Raw genomic sequence first — 16,104 nt, 5'->3', positions numbered from 1 at the left:
ATCTGCGGTGGGCTGGCGCCCTGTACCGGCTGGGATTGGCTCCAGCAGATCCCCCCATGTGACCCTGTGTTAGGATATAGCGGGTTGAATAATGGATGGGTGGATGTGCAGTATATGCCATACGAGAACTGTTTAACATATCTTGAAGGTTGACGTACTTTATTTTTGATGTTTAATTTTATTCTCATGAGAGATTCCTTCAAGAGGATGTTAAGAAATAAAACAATGGGCCTAAAGTAAAATTATCACGGCCTGTGACAGATCTCTGCCTACATAAATGGAGACGACTTCTACTACACTTCAACATATTGTGGCACACTGTCTCTATTTTGAATTGAATGTTGCATTGTACGACATTTTGTTTTAATTCAAATTACCAGTACATACAACAAACACACACCTGTAAGACCATGCAGGGTATGTGAATTATCCATTTTAAAATTTAAAAAAGAACTTGGATTTGAGCGTCGGTCGGCTTTGCACCCTCTGAACCAAGTCACCCAAACTCTTCCATAATATTTCAGCAACTATTTACCGCTCTGATGCCAATCTTCGAGTTTGGTATTTCTCCATCTAGCCGTTTTAGCTCTAGACCGTCCTGAAGAAACCGTGACGCACACCCATCATCGAAACATCAATGTTTTTATTATCAGAGGACCCAAAAACATCGAGATGTGGTGAAAAACAGAGATCGAAATTTTGTAAAAATATTTAAAGCTTTCGCTCCTCCTCCATGGGCAATATGTTATAGTGGGGTAAGGCGCAAAGCAACATTCAATATTATTAACGTGTATGATTCCAAATTGCATTATTGTTGCAGTTTGAATATTTGCACTGCGGTGAACTGCTGGTGGTCAGTTTTAAACAAGCAACATCTGATTTACAAGCGAGCCCCTTCCGTCAGCTGCACAGACCCCCATCACTGAGCACAGAGTGGAGTGCGTACTGGTGACAGCTGACTCTCTCTCTCCCCCTCTTTGTCAGACCCCACTTCTTCTACACAGCGTCACCACATCCCTCTACCCTGACCACAATGCAAATCCCATCCTCGTCACCAAAGTGAATTGCAGTGATGCTACTCAATTGGCGCAATGAAAAGAGTGTCTTAATTTCAGCTTAGGCCTTCAGTTCACTTAAATCAGGGGTGCCCAATTCCAGTCCTGGAGCGCCATAGTGGCTGCAGGTTTTCATTCTAACCCTTTCCTTAATGAGTGATCTGTTTTTGCTGCTACTTAACTTCTTTTGAATTAACTTTATTTGACTTGCTCTTGAAGACTCAGACCCCTTAATTGTTTTTTTTTTCCTTAATTAGCAGCCAAACAATAATGAAATACAAAATGAGCCAAAACAACTGGTGTCCATCATACGATATCTGAAAATAAATAAAGATGAAGGTCTCAGGAATGCTTATCTGCTCGAAGAGAAAACCCACAATTTCAGAAATGTCCGCTATTGTACAGTGAGACAGCAACAAGCCATGGAATTAAAGAGCGGATTTAATTAACAAAAAGACTCAGCACCTCATTAAGCAGCTGGTTGGAGTTTGAGGCCCTGACTTAGTTGGTCTTCGGTTGGCTCACTCACTTCACATTTCATTTCTGTTTGGGTGCCATTTAAGGAAAGTAATGAAGCAATTCAGAGGAACGATGAAGACATTCAGCGGAACAAATCTTAAAAACCACAAGTCAATTAAAATTAATTCAAAAGAAGTTAATTAACCACAAAAACAGATCACTAATTAAGAAAAGGGTTAGAATGAAAACCTGAAGCCACTGGGGCCCTCCAGGATTGGAGTTGGGCACCCCTGACTTAAATATTTAGGATGAAATGTGAGAAAAGAAAATTCGTAGCCATCTAATGAAAACACAGAATTTCAATAGGCAGAACTGCAAAACAAAAAAGAAAAAATGAGGAAGTTTTAGAACAATCCAAAATTTTCTTAACGTATACCTATATTTAATATTATGTTTCACGCTTACTTGATAAAGGGCCTGCTATGGAGCTGTTAAGAGTACCTGGTGTCCTTTTGGACAGGGGGGGACACAATCTATTGAGCACAATACTATCATGTCAGCACTAGATAAAGTACAGAGTAACACAGAACTCCATCAGGCAGTACGGTCTGTAAACCATAAATGATTAATTGGCACATATAATAGCATCCGTTGTGCATCAGATTAATTTTCACGGTGAAACACACCTTAACCCCGTAAGGGCAGAATGACTCTAACAGTTAACAGTATTTCACGGTCATCAGTAAGATAAAGATTTATAAAAATTACCATTTGTGAAATTTTTTAGACTTTTAAAAGCCATTTTCAATTTAATTGATAGAGAAGGTTGATGGGACCTTGAAAAGATCTGATGATAACAATAAGCACGTTGAATGCACTGCAGAAACACGAGCAGTGTGGCAGGCACACAAGTGTTGTTTTAGTCACTGTAAATGTTATGAACATTTCAAACATAATCATACAAACAGAATCACTGTGATAAAATGAAGGGGGACTAAAACTTTATGACAAATTAACATCAAACATGTGACCCATCTACCGAAAGAGCAGCATTACCTTGCGTTGAATTGGCGTGGGGACTTTGTATCCCTTCTTGATCACACCTTTGTAGACGGGGTAACTCAATCCTGAAAGGAGCATGATACTATTGTCAATGTCACAGAAAAGTCACTGAAATATTCATGTTATTTGTTCAGATCACTCCTCCAAAAATTCAAAAAAAACATTGACTACCCAAAAGTTTAACGGATCATTGAACTTTTACACCAGATAACATGCCAAGGCATCCCTGGCATAAAAATGTACCCTGGAGGTTATTCATTTTGGCAGAATAATTTGGTTGCCTTGCTTTAATATAACTAGGAGGCTTTTTCCCCGCTCGCTGCGCTTAACCCACTAATCCGCCCCCCTCCAGCCACTTCACGTCTCCGCCAGTAACGTTGCGAAGGGGGGGCTGAATGCACGCTAAGGAGATGAGGATGGATCAGCTGCTGGCTTGTTTCTGCTGCGCTGCGTGTCGATCATGTAAAAGCCTGTACAGCAGCTGTCCTTTTGTCTCACGTGACGTTAAAGTGTCTTCCGAGAAGATCACGTATCAACCCAAGAATTTGTTATTATAATAGAGAGATATATTCTGATATGGCTGAAAGAAAAGGGTTTTCAGTGGTCTGTCTGCACTCACCCATGGACTGGAAACCTCCCGACTTCTTCTTTTTCTTGTTCTGAGCTCGTACCAGCTCCCTGGTGTCTGGCTCAACATCAGACATGCATTCTGTTGTTGGAAAGCTGGGTAAAATCTAAACAGGACAAAATACGACAAACAATGGAATTAGAACCCTGGCACCACTTTAAGATCTTCACCTCTATTTTCTTGTACAGCGTGCTTCCCACTTGAAACCGTCTCTGGGTTTACACAAGACATGACATAACCTTTGGAGATACAAGGAAATAAATTCAAATACACAATCATGAGCATTTAAACGCATTTAAAACTAAATGCGCAAACCTCTGTGGATATTTACGTCTGGTTGTCATCACACTGACCAATGAGGTCTTGAAATGTGGCAGGGGATTGTGGGTATTTGACACAAACCAAGTAATTCCACTTTTTAAATGAGCAAATTTCACACACGTTTATTTGGTAAACAATCTCTCTTGGTTGCATCGATATTCAACATCTTTTTAAAGTTATAATTGTACCAAATTATTAACAGATTTGTCTTTGCGAATGTTTTGTTAAGCTCAGGTGCTTAAGGTGTTGCAGTTGCTCTAACTGACGCACGCAGCAGGGCTCAAGGAGGCGACCCCTTTGTTTAAATGTGGCTTTAGAAGAAACTCGACTGAACTTCGTGAAACTGAAGGCTAAAATCACAACAAAAATTCCAGAAGCTGACTTGGATTATTCAGTGAATTTGTATTCAGTTTGGCTCCTTTTTACTAGACGAACCAACCGCTGGCAATTCTTGTGGCTTTGTTGAGGCACCTAACCGTCATTTCTTTAAACTGTTTATGGAGGGCCTACTGCCCTTACGCCTTAATCTGAAAAGAACTTTCAGTGACGCATGCAAACAAAATAAGAAAGAATGCTGAAGGACAAGGATGCAGGAAAGTTGACATAATAATCGAGTAATATTAGTATGGCTGGACTTGCACACGAGTTACGTGAAACAATCATTTCAAATGCCTTGTGGACAGCAGAACAGAAGTGAAAAACGTCTGCACTTATATGTCAGGCAATTGACACAGTAACAAGAAATACCTTTTGAAAATAAAATCATTATTCACACACCGACATTGAGATTAATATAAGTCTACATACTTGAGCTGAATGTTCTTGACCAATCATTTATGGCCTGGAATGGTCACTTGGCAATGACGCGACACAAACATCATGCAGTTACCGAGATGCCACTGTGTCCACGCCACTGAACAATGGCTGGAGTGTTTAGGAGGTTTGAAAGACTAAGCATGCTGTGTTTGTATTTTAATGCACACTGTGTTGCCAAAAGTATTGGGACACTTGCTTTAACACACACACACACGACATCCCATAGGCTTTAATATGGAGTCGGCCCACCCTTTGCAGCTCTAACAGCTTCAGCTCTTCTGGGAAGGCTTTCCACAAGGTGTAGATGTGTGTTTATGGGAATGTTTGACCAGGAGAGCATTGGTGAGGTCAGGCACTGATGTTGGCTCGCTTGCGGCCTCCACTCTAATTCATCCCAAAGTGCAGCCACACCAACCTCGCTGCTCCAATTCTTTGTAGACCTTGCTTTGTGCGCTGGGGTGTGTGCAGTCACGTTGCCATCAACAAAGTGTCTCCACAAAGTTGAGAGCATGAAATTGTCCCAAATGGCTTCGTATGCCGAAGCATTAAAAGTTCCTTTCACTGGAACTAAGGGGCCAAGCCCAACCAACCAAACGTTACACTTGACACACTGCAGTCAGGCGAGTCCCGTTGTCCTGGCCAGACTCGTCCATCAGATTGCGTGTTTCGTCACCCCAGAGGACACGTCCGCACTGCTCTCGAGTCCAGTGGTGGTAGGCTTTACACAACTGCATCCGACACTTTGCTTTGCATTGCATTGCAGTTGGAGTTGTAGAGCTTACTTGCAGCTGCTCGGCCATGGAGAGCCACTCATGCCATGGCGCCCTCTCTCTACGCTGCACTGTTCTTGAGCTTTTGGGGGTCTGTAGCTACTGACTCTGCACAAAGACTCAGCACGCACTGTCCCCGCTCTGTGATCTGACGTGGCCTACCACTTTGTGGCCGAGTTGCTGTTCTTCCCAATTACTTTCACTTCGTTATAATACCACTAACAGTTGATCACGGAATATTTTGCAGCAAAGAAATTTCACGAATGGACTTACTGCACAGGTGGCATTCTATCACGGTACCAGGCTTGAATTCACCGAGTTTCTCCTGAGAGCGACCCATTCTTTCAATAATGTTTGTAGAAGCCGTCTGCATGCCTAGGTGCTTGAGTTTATACGCCTGTGGCCCTGGAAGTGATTGGGATACCTGAATTCAATGATTTGGAAGAGGGGGGTCCCAATACTTTGGCAATATAGTGTATTTAGCCATCCATCCCTCCAAGCATTATCTGTATGTGTTGCAGATGTGAAGCACCAGCGCCCACAGTGCCAAAGAACACTGGCACATATCCTCAGGCGCTGCCCCTTGGCACTGGGATGCTATCTGAAATATGGTTGTGTGAAGCTTGCGGAGTCAGGCCCAAGACAACTCCTGGCACCGATGCCAAAGGCGTTTCGCTGAAGTACTGAGTAAAGGGGATAAACACTTGGATCAAAATGTTATTTCTGGCTATTCTTTTTAGATTTTACCAAATTTGCTGCTATTGTTTCTAAAATGTTTTCGCTTTGTTGACCTGGAGGGTATCCGACTGTTGGCTGATGTATCTGAAAAATCAAGTTAAATGATTTTATCACAAGGCTGCAACATCACAATGTGAAAATAATCCTACATTTGATTCTTACAGCGCCTTTCCCATGCTCTAAAATAATTTTAAAAAGTGAAGGGTTCTGAATAGTTTCTGAAGGTACTGTATATGAATTTAAATATTTTTTTAAATGCATTGCATTCCTTTATGAATTTCAACCTTTTTTAATGATAAATGTGAGCAAAAGCTTTGGGCTTGTAAACAAATACATCGAACAAAAATGAAGTCATTTCAACGTTCAAAGCGTCACCCTGCCACGAACAGCTGTTGGCATGAATCCTTGAAATCAGCCCACCGGTTTATTCAGCACTGGGGGGTTCTGCCCGTCCCCTAACTAAGGATGAAGTAGGTTTACAAGATCAATGGATATTTTAACCAATAAACAGCCCTGTCTACCAAATCTGCAATTTATATGGCGTTTCTCATGATACGTTATACCTTAAGGCACGACACTCGCTAACACAAGTGACACCGATTATTTACTGTATATTTATTTGAAGTGATATGTTCGCGTTCTGTTTGCTTGCACAACCTGAGCACGGGAAAAACGCTGTATAAATAAAATGTATTGTTATTAAAAAAAAAAAAAAAGATCAACTAATTTCGCAACTTCGGCAATCTGCTCGCCATATAAATCAGACAGCAACATACTGTGAGGAAGGAGGCCGACCTCACAGGGCAGACTTCCACTTCACTTAGAGTTCCCGATCACGAGCACAGATTCCTACTCATACTTCAGAATCACTTTTAAAACTCACCTGTTTAGATTCCAAGGCCGCCATCTCACTAACTCCAGTGGCCACCTCGAACTCGCCGCCATCGGAATCGGACTCGGCTGCCTTCCCACGCTGCGTCGACTTTCTCTTTTTAGTGAATCTTTTCTTCTTTTGGGCCATCTTCTCTTTAGAGTCACCAGGACGTCGACAAAACAAAAATCCAAGTATGAGAAAATTCAAAAAGAAGAGTCTGACAGCCGTCTACTCTTCCCTCACACGAGGGCAGCCAACCAATCCGCACACGTGCGCCTAGCGGAGAACATCCGGGTGAGCGCGACCAACAAGCGGCCCCTAGGGGGGGCGCCAAATAAACGTCACAGAAAACGGTCGTTTTAGTGAATAGAAACAAATGTTCAGATACAACAGCACTTGATGGTGAAATTTGACTTTCTTTATTATAGGGACAATGCATAAAAGGTTATAGTTTTTGAAAGTTCTTCAAATATTTTAAACCAAGCTGCGATCGAATGTATATAGAAACCAAGCAAGTGTAAGTAAAGCTGAAGTTACATTGCCGTTTATACACGGTATGTTCAAACACATTTCCTAATGTTCAGAATTTCTAGTTTTAGATACTGCAACGTTTGACCACCCCTTCGCTACAATGGCACGGACTGTTATTGCAGTTGACGAGCATAGACTGTAAAATATTATTATTAATTCTGTTAAGATTTTTTTAAATTTCACAAAACATACGGCGAAAGATGCGCTTAGAGTTTTCCACCAATTTCTTTTTTGTTGTTGTTGTTTTTGGAAAGAGAATTGTAGCCGCGCGTGTTAAATCTGTTTAGGTGGCGATAACTGACGGGCGAATGGCCAATCGTCACCTTGAATGCAGTTAAATGCACCCATATTGTTATCTGATTGGTTCCCTTCGTATCCGCCCCCTTCCCGATTCTTTGCGCCCCGCCTCTACTTTGAGTGATTTGTGTGGTTTTCGAAGATCGCTTTTTGTTTTTACTTGGGCGGGATCTTAGTTGGTAACCTAGCAGCGAACGGGTAGTTACGCGCCAAGTGTCAAGAGTTAAAGGTAAGGTAAGTGGAGGGTTACAAGAACGAGACAGCATCTTTTGTTTCTTGTTTTTTGGACTTGTGACAGCCTTTTATTATCGTGAGCGTTTTGGGCTCCTCGCCTTTTTGAGTGGGTTGGCAGTTTGTCTCGGAGCGCTAAAATGGGGGATCTGGGGTGTCGCATGATAGCTAAGTCACTGATTCCAGTCAATGACGACTTCTAATAAGGTACAGTAAATCTAACACAAATTTCATGCTTGATCAAGGCACCAAACGGGAACCTCCTTAAAACTAAATCAGTTTCGTTGCTGATTGATATGATTTTTGCAGAATGCATGTCTAAAACATCGTATTACAACCAGTAATCACATTAAATAGCATGAGATGCGACCGATCAGTAATTTAATATCTTAGACCGATCCCTTTTTGAGACGAGAGAAAATGTTTGCAAGGGCAGACCCCACCCATTTGGACTAGAGACTAGGTTAAATCAACTTCGGCCACCGGAGTGTCAGTGTGCGGTAGCGCCTTTCGGTGATGCGCCACGATGCTGAAGGGGAGTGAGAAGCGATCGTTAGTGCCAAATATATCGCAATTAGAAAGTTTAAGAAACCCGAGAGCAGCGTCACGTTCACCCTGCCACAGTTGTGCTATTTTGAGCTAAAATCCACAAATCGGCAGAGAGATGGGTGAGTAAGTGGGCTGGTGTACGTAACTAAATAAACAGGAAGCCACGGTTCATTTTTCTATAGCAGTTGGCATCTACACTCTTCACTGCCAAGTAGCGGGCCTGGGAGTCATATAGGATGCCCATGGTACTGGAAGTAACGCGCAGGCAAGCAGAAACTAGTTTTTTTCTCACTTACAGGCATTGGGATTGACCAATACATTTATGGCTAAATGTGATTACAAATAGTATATCATACATTACTCATTCTATATAACATTGTAGAAAAAGAAATAATAATGGTAAAAACATAATGCGATTATACTTGCACTATTTGCTTATATTTTGTTAGTACAAGCATCATCAATAAACAAGAGTCAAATGCTACTTGTTATTGGGTGTAGAACATACAAACATAGCACATTTGCTGTTTTCCTTTTCATTCTTACCTGGGTATGGCAGTCAATACAGTGTTCCACTTTATTGTAATTTAATTTTTATTGTTCCTAACATGCCAGTGTATCGCATGTACACATATATACCTGTGGCATGTTGGCACTTCTGCCATTTCAAGTAAATGGGTTATGCAATCAGCCTTTCAAGACAAGTCTATGCTATTGATAATTTCTGAGACTTAGATAAAACGCTCCATTTTCTAGCCTAACAATCCACTGCAGGGATTTCAATGAATATTAAAATCAAATAATAGCAGAGATTTACTTCCAAAAAAAGACAATGGTTGGAAATTTAAAGTTGCAGAAGCAAAGGTCTCCAGAACCAAGGCCAACTCCTTTTCTTTGTAAAAGAAAATTTGTCTCTTTAAGTCTTTGTATTATGTCATCATCTATCTATTTATCTGTCTATCTATCTATCGTATATTGCTTTTCAAATCTACCTATCGTACTGTATAGTGTTTTTCAAATCTATCTATCCTATAGTGCCTTTCATACAGTATCCATCAGTTGTAACCACAAGGGGGCACCAGTAAGCCGCAAACTACAGGCACAGAAATGTGCAACACAATTCCAGTTTAAAAATAAAATGATTTATTTTCTCCCAGACCCTTCTTCACAAGAACACCAGCAAAATTACACCAGTTCACAATTCTGTCCTTCCACATCGTAGAGTGTTGCCTGCTGCCTCCCAACTCTGACTCGTTTAAGTTAGGCGGCAGGCTGTTTTTAAAATTTTACCTGGGAACTGCTTCCAATCTCATGCCCAGGTAGTCCATAGCATTTCCAGGTCATGTGGAAACTAGGGCTGTCCTCCCCCGGCAGCTCTCTCTGGTAGCATCCTAAGACCCCGATAGGGCTGCTTTTCCGCACTCCAACTCTCATGCCACCCTGCAGGCGTCTTAATTGGGTTTAGCCCTGAGGAACACTGCTACTTATTGACTGGGGGAATGAACTGCATGCCCATTCATTCAGGCCTTCCCTTATGGCATCCTGGCCAGGTATGAATCCATTCTTTATCCTGGCCAGGTTGCCTATCCTTCCTTCCTGGCAACTACACTATCTATCTATGTATCTATTATATAGTGCCTTTCACATCTATCTGTCTATCAGCAAAAAAACAAGTTAAACAGGCTGAATGGTCTCCCCTCATTTGTCTTCTGTTTTTGTGAAGTTTATTGGTAATCTCTGGCCCCCCAAGACTAAACTGTCTTGCTCTTTTTAATTTCCTAGGTTTTCCTTCCTCACCGAAATGCCCTGTTGAATTGGAGCAGATGTCCGTAGAATTGATTGTGGTTGGCTTCCAAGCATTTAGCCACCACTCCTCAAGAGGAACTCTAGTTCGCAAGGGGCAGCATACTATGCCACAGCCATTAGCCACAGTTGTCCGAGAACCCACAGGGACATTGCAATGTAATGGCAGTCCAGCAACATTTGTGATGCCTAAGACCACCATGGCTTTACCAGTGGAAAAACACAAACCTAGAAGTCCAAATTATAGGAAGAAAAACAAGTACAGGTGAGTAAAGTTAGGCTTTGATTGTCAGGTACTCTCTGAGCTTTATGAGCATTACTGCTAAGGCACACTCTGATTTGATTAATCATTTCATGACAGTCCAATAAGTTCTCTTTAAATCTGAAAAGATGTCTTGGTATATTTTACTATTATAAATATTTAAACTTTCCCAGATTTGACAGGCTGTACGGTCTTGTTTTAAACACTAGTGGTGCCAGTTTAGACTTAGACTTTGATCCTGAACCAGTCACTTACCTGTCAATGTTCATTGAAATATGTAAACATTTCAGGTGTTCAAGTCTGTTGTGGATAAACACTAAAATGAAAATACAACACAAACAGCGCCACATCTGAGAACTGTCTGCAGGGCAGCACAATATATCAAAGCATACAAAATGGGGACTTTTTAGTAAACAATATAACTGGATTATATAGAGGACTGGCACAGGTCTGGTTGAATTCTGTTTTGTTCAATTCAACTTGATTGTAGGTAATGTTATTTTCTTAGTTGCATAAGTTAGACTTGATTATATGGAATGTTATTTTCTTCAAGTAAAATAAAAATATATATAGGGGACTGAACAGATAAAATCAAAACTCTCACCTTTGCAGAACTCCATAATGGTCTCAATAGTCAGAACTCCATTCTGAGATTATGTCCATCTTTTCTGATTTCCATATACCTAAATATCCTTCCTGTATCTTTAATTCCTACCTCATATGCCCCTTCTTGAATATAAGATTTACTTTATTTTGTCTGGAATTGGGGCTCGTTTCCAGAGATTAGTGTTGTGGAATATTCGGACCCGGACACAAACAGGCAGACACAGAATGTCCCAATAACACACACTTTTTTTCTTCCTGCACCTATTCACACAGTATACAGTGCACCAATCACCAAATAATTCAGTCTATTTGGACTTCCTTCTGCCGCTTCTACTCCTCCCGTCGTAAGCTCCATCCTCTGCCTCCTGACTCTGGCTTCCCAAATGGAGTGAGGCAGCCACTTTTATACATCACCCAGATGTGCTCCAGGTGCTTTCTGATCTTCTGCCGACAGCACTTCCTGGTGTGATGGAAGTGCTGCCATCCAGGGCTCCATAATTGTCCGGGTGCCCCCTAGCAGTGGCCACGGGCCCAAACAGGGATGAGCGTCCAAGCTCTGTTCCCGTGGCCCCCATGTAGATCATGGTGGCTGCCCTCTTGTGGCCCAGGGGAGGTATTGTTCCTCTCCTGGTCCTTCCAGGTGTCCCTGCTGGGCAGGATCCCCAGCTGTCCGCCACAGTGTGTACCAAGGAAACCCACTTCCTGTTGATAATCAATATGTAGACATCACCTCCAGCATTTGGTTACTTTGTTAATATATAAAAATAAAATAAATTAATAAACTTTATCAGTATATTAATCAAAGAGCTTGGCACCAAGGACTTTTTGTATGCCCAGCAACTTGAGATCAAGAATCCCTTCATGGGTCTTTCTGTTAAAATAAGTAAGAAAGAAGGAACAGAGCGGGCTCCCTCTCCAAATTTCTACAACTTCACCATACAGTACAACATGTGAAGGGTTTCCTTTCTTTCATATGATTTATCCTGCCATCACTGATCTCCATATCTAGCAGTGTACATACAGGACAGTTACCGGAAACCACCCCTGATAGGCCTGACAATATCTGTGAGGGTCTTTTCCTGCTCGTTTGGACCAAAGGCAGATTAATTTAGTTTGAGCTTCACTGACAACACAGTGTCACCATGTGTATTTGTGATGCTGTTTGGCTTTATCTGATCTTGTCTTGTCTCGACTTGTGGTGTTCACTATATAGAAATAAAGACCAACTGTGATTAAACTCAGAATGCAATAAAAGAGTACAATGGTGCTGTGCTGCTCAGACTTCATATTGATTGTAATTTTAATGTCATTTCATATTTTTTTCCAATACAAATGTGTGTTTGTGACAATTTATGTGACACTACATAACCTGTGGGGAAGTAATGTGCATCCGTGGCAATGCAATGTGTGTTTTCAGAAGTACAGTATGTTCACACATTCATTTTCTAAAAACACTTTAACCAGTATGGAGTCTCATTTCACCAGAACCCTCGCTGCCAACAATGAATGTAAGGGCAGAACCATCCTTGGGCGTGATACCAGTCTGAAAGAGGCCTTGTTCCTGGCCATACCTACAGTCACACATATAGAGCTAGTTTAGATTTGAGAATGCCTCCAAGTGCCAGGTTTCAGAGGTAACAAACAGAAATTCTGAAAGAAACCCCCAAGACTTGATGAGATCACGTAGATGGCATCCCTTATACAATACAATTTATTTTTGTAGAGCCAAAATCACACAAGGAGTGCCACAATGGGCTTTAACAGGCCCTGCCTTTTGACAGCCCCCTAGCCTTGACTCTCTAAGAAGATGAGGAAAAACTCCCCCAAAAAAACCCTAGTAAGGGGAAAAAATGGAAGAAACCCCAGGAAAGGCAGTTCAAAGAGATACCCCTTACCAGTTCAGTTGGGCGTGCAGTGGGTGTCAAAAAAGGGGGTAATTACAATACAAATGAGAAGAATGGTTCAAAGTGTTGTAAGGAATAACACTACTCATTATTCCACAGTCTTGCCCCGTTTGTCTTGCCCACCCTTCTGTTGATCTTTTCCATTTCTGAACCCACTCATTCTAATGACATGGCATTAAATGAGATGCCGGTCCCTTGTAGTGTACATTCAAGCCCACACCCTCCCCATCATATACCATGGCAATTTGGACTGAACCTGATAATAACACGTTTGGGATTTGAACGTAATTGTGAATACTGATAGAGCGTTAATAAATACATTGGGAGAACTTTAAGACCCATTACAGATGACGAGTGGACTGGCAGTCAAACCGGGGCTTCTGGAAAGGTGAGGGTACAGCATTAGTTACTTCACCTCTTTTTTTAAAGAAAAAGAGCCACTTTATTGAAACTACTTAGTATCTGGCAGTCCAGAACACAGCTGCAATATAGTTAGGTGTTCAGGGAAATATACAAGTGAGAGTTTGGAAGAGGAACCCCAACTCTAACCCTAATTTTAAAAGATCATTGGGTGTGCACTGTTATATTTGAATGGAATACTTTGCCATATCAACTCTTGTTGTTCACGTCAATGACGCACAATCGCTCGCTATTAAGCAACAGATTAAATGTCATTAGGCTTAAAATGAGTGTTTTGACATTAAAAGGTCTGCACCTTTGGCTTTCAGGTTAAAAAGTCACAGTCCTTCATACTGCGACGAATCTCTGTTTGGCCCACTTCTGGAACCTCCATCTTGGGAAGCACCCTGGTCAAAGAAGGAAGATACTTTTAAGGTGCGACCACTGCTTTGGTATCCTCCCATGCTGGCATCTTGTTCTGAAGAGCCATCTCCTACGGCACACACAAGAGGAACCAATAAGAGAAATGGCCACTTCTCACAACGGTTGGAGAGTGCTGAGGATAACCGACCTTCAACAGCAGGCTTAAATGGGTACACGGAGAGAAAATGGCGAGCAGCATCAGCAGCTGGTGGCTTAGAAAGCACACGTTCTAATGTCCTGCCTGGAAGTGCAAGCCTGAGTGAGGACAACAGGAGGCCCAGGACTGTTAGCTCTGTGAATGTTAAACCTCATTGGAGGTATTGAACTCCCAACAACTGCATTGTGTTCAAGTATACAGAAAAGAAAGACAACCCTTGTAAATGGCGAGCAATCAAACTTTAAATTCACCCAAGAGTTTTTGTCTCTGTTCACCATCGTTTAAGGTTTGGATGTACAGGGAATTGCTGTTTTTTGTGCCTTTCATTTCTTCCTCTTAATGGTTGTCACTTGTTTGTAGTGTTGTGGATGTTTCAAAGTCTCCTTTTATTCTGTGCTATCAAATCAATGAAATTCTTACCAAAGATCCCAATGTTTTATATTTTGGCCACACAACCGTAATGTATAAATGAGTGAGCGTCAAAAATTAGGTGGCGCTGGACATGCACAGTCTAATTCTACACTGTAGCTGCTGTTGTTGGATCACAATCAAAACTCTGAGTCAAACTCCGAAAGATCAGTTATCCAGTCCATTACAAGCTGAATTACCATGCTGCTCTTTGTCTAGTGTATCATTCTGGTTTAATTTAAAAATAAATACAGATTTGTATTTTATGGCTTCGTCTGCTCTCATTTACCAAATCGGTTTGCTGCTTTCCTTCCATTCGTTCATTTGTGAAACCTCCCAGTAATGGGCCAGGAGAGATCTAGAGTGGTGGCAACAGGCAGGAAGTAAGCATTGGTCCGTTGCAGACCTCACAAATTTAATCACCAGTCAACCTAGCCTGCACGTATTATGGGATGTTCGATAAAAACCACAGCGGCCAGTCTCATCATCCTCACAGACAAAAGAAGAATGTGAAATCTTCACACAGAACTCCAGGACACTGCAGCTCTAGGGCTACATCTCTTACTGCGCCATCTAGCTTGTTAGTAACTTCTGGTACATTGTGGTGACGCAGGACTTGGGTGTAGTCTTACAGATTCGTTGTCCATGGTCAAATTCTGCACCTCGTGGATGTCCTTGCTGAGTTAGGCCTCCCCTAAATTTCACATGTTCTCGTGCTGATTCTAAATTGTCCCTTTGCAAATATTAGGGTATCTCTCTCTGTGCTTTGATAGACTGGCACCATGACCTTGCACCTAGTTCTGCCAGTACAGGAAAGAGCCATGCTTAATTGTGAATTGGTTTAACCCTTATAATGTCTTCATATTCGGCCCCAATGCTGTGCCTTATGGGTCTGTTTTGACCCAGTTCTGGAAACATCTTTTTGGTGCTGTGGACATGAAACTTTTCACCTGGAATGTGTTTTATTTTGATTGACCATTTGAACCTGTAGTACCGATGATCCCAACTTTTAGAAGAGATCAAATTTAGGGTGTTTTTATGGGCTGTGAACAAATAACGCCTCTTAAATGCAGTGAATAATCTATTAAAGTCAATGGTGGGTCAAAACTGACCCAACATGCGTAGCAGTTGTATAAAAATGTGACACTTGGAAACAGTTTTGCTTTTTGTAATGTTAGGACACTTTGCTGAAACCCTTCACATTTTAAACTGAATAGACGACTTTCAGGATGTTTTTTATGGGTGGTGAACAAATAAATGACTGTTAATGGAGAATAAAATCCAGGAAAGTCAACGGTGAGTCAAAACTGACCTGAAATACATGGAAAAATATACATTTTTCTAGAAGCTGTTTACTTTTGTACTGTACGTTAATACAGTGAAATGTAGTCGCAAAGCTTCTTCCTGAACAGTTGAAGACTACAACTTGCTTGAAGGGCCCTGAGTTGCCTCGAAAGCTTGCGTATTGTAATCTCTTCAGTCAGCCAATAAGAGGTGTCATTTGTTTCACTTTCTTATTGCACTCATAATGGCTAACACAGTAGAACACACTACCATCCTGAACAGATGAAACTTAGTAGGCATTTACTGATGATTTCCCACACACAACCAGGTCACATTTGAGGGTTAAGTCGATTTTTGAAGTTTTTTGTTTTTTCTGCGGATACTCCAACTATAATTAGCCGTTGAGTGACTGACTTCTGTGTAGGTTCTGACTGACGCAGACTTATGTCCACCATCCACATAGAGCATGACCAGGAGATAACTCACCTAACATGTCTGCCAATGCTCTAACCATAAGAGTAGGTACA

General features: G+C 41.6%; 2 protein-coding genes across 5 annotated transcripts in view; one reads left to right on the top strand and one right to left on the bottom strand.

The window, feature by feature from the left end:
- The window catches only part of ddx54 (DEAD (Asp-Glu-Ala-Asp) box polypeptide 54), a 30,384-nt gene extending 23,370 nt beyond the window's left edge, over positions 1-7,014 (bottom strand). Inside the window, exons 1-3 of the mRNA XM_039772253.1 lie at positions 6,733-7,014; positions 3,196-3,310; positions 2,571-2,641 (exon numbers count right to left, since the gene is read on the bottom strand). Coding sequence (XP_039628187.1) covers positions 2,571-2,641; positions 3,196-3,310; positions 6,733-6,870 — 324 coding nt within the window. The 5' untranslated portion in view covers positions 6,871-7,014. The remainder of the gene's footprint in view (positions 1-2,570; positions 2,642-3,195; positions 3,311-6,732) is intronic.
- Positions 7,015-7,090: 76 nt separating this feature from the next.
- LOC120541023 (RBPJ-interacting and tubulin-associated protein 1-like) lies at positions 7,091-14,554 on the top strand. 4 transcript variants are annotated; one of them, XM_039772260.1, is made up of 3 exons: positions 7,091-7,240; positions 10,114-10,399; positions 13,635-14,554. In XM_039772260.1, exons 2-3 carry the CDS (start codon positions 10,155-10,157, stop codon positions 14,050-14,052), a joined length of 663 nt encoding a protein of 220 aa, XP_039628194.1. In that variant the 5' UTR covers positions 7,091-7,240; positions 10,114-10,154; the 3' UTR covers positions 14,053-14,554. The 4 variants fall into 4 exon arrangements, with proteins under 4 accessions (XP_039628194.1, XP_039628191.1, XP_039628192.1 ...); XM_039772257.1 differs by lacking the exon at positions 7,091-7,240 and adding an exon at positions 7,645-7,780; XM_039772258.1 differs by lacking the exon at positions 7,091-7,240 and adding an exon at positions 7,645-7,785.
- The last annotated feature ends 1,550 nt before the right edge of the window (positions 14,555-16,104 follow it).

This window comes from Polypterus senegalus, chromosome 12 (genome assembly GCF_016835505.1).
Source record: "Polypterus senegalus isolate Bchr_013 chromosome 12, ASM1683550v1, whole genome shotgun sequence".
Taxonomy (NCBI): domain Eukaryota; kingdom Metazoa; phylum Chordata; class Cladistia; order Polypteriformes; family Polypteridae; genus Polypterus; species Polypterus senegalus.
Note: the sequence above shows the minus strand (reverse complement) of the source record. Positions and strands in the feature narration are given on the sequence as shown.

Coding starts and splice junctions, on each gene's coding strand:
- LOC120541023 (XM_039772260.1), top strand. CDS start 10,155: ATGTCCGTAGAATTGATTGTGGTTGGCTTCCAAGCATTTAGCCACCAC. Junction 10,400..13,634: donor AGGAAGAAAAACAAGTACAG/GTGAGTAAAGTT, acceptor TTTGGCTTTCAG/GTTAAAAAGTCACAGTCCTT.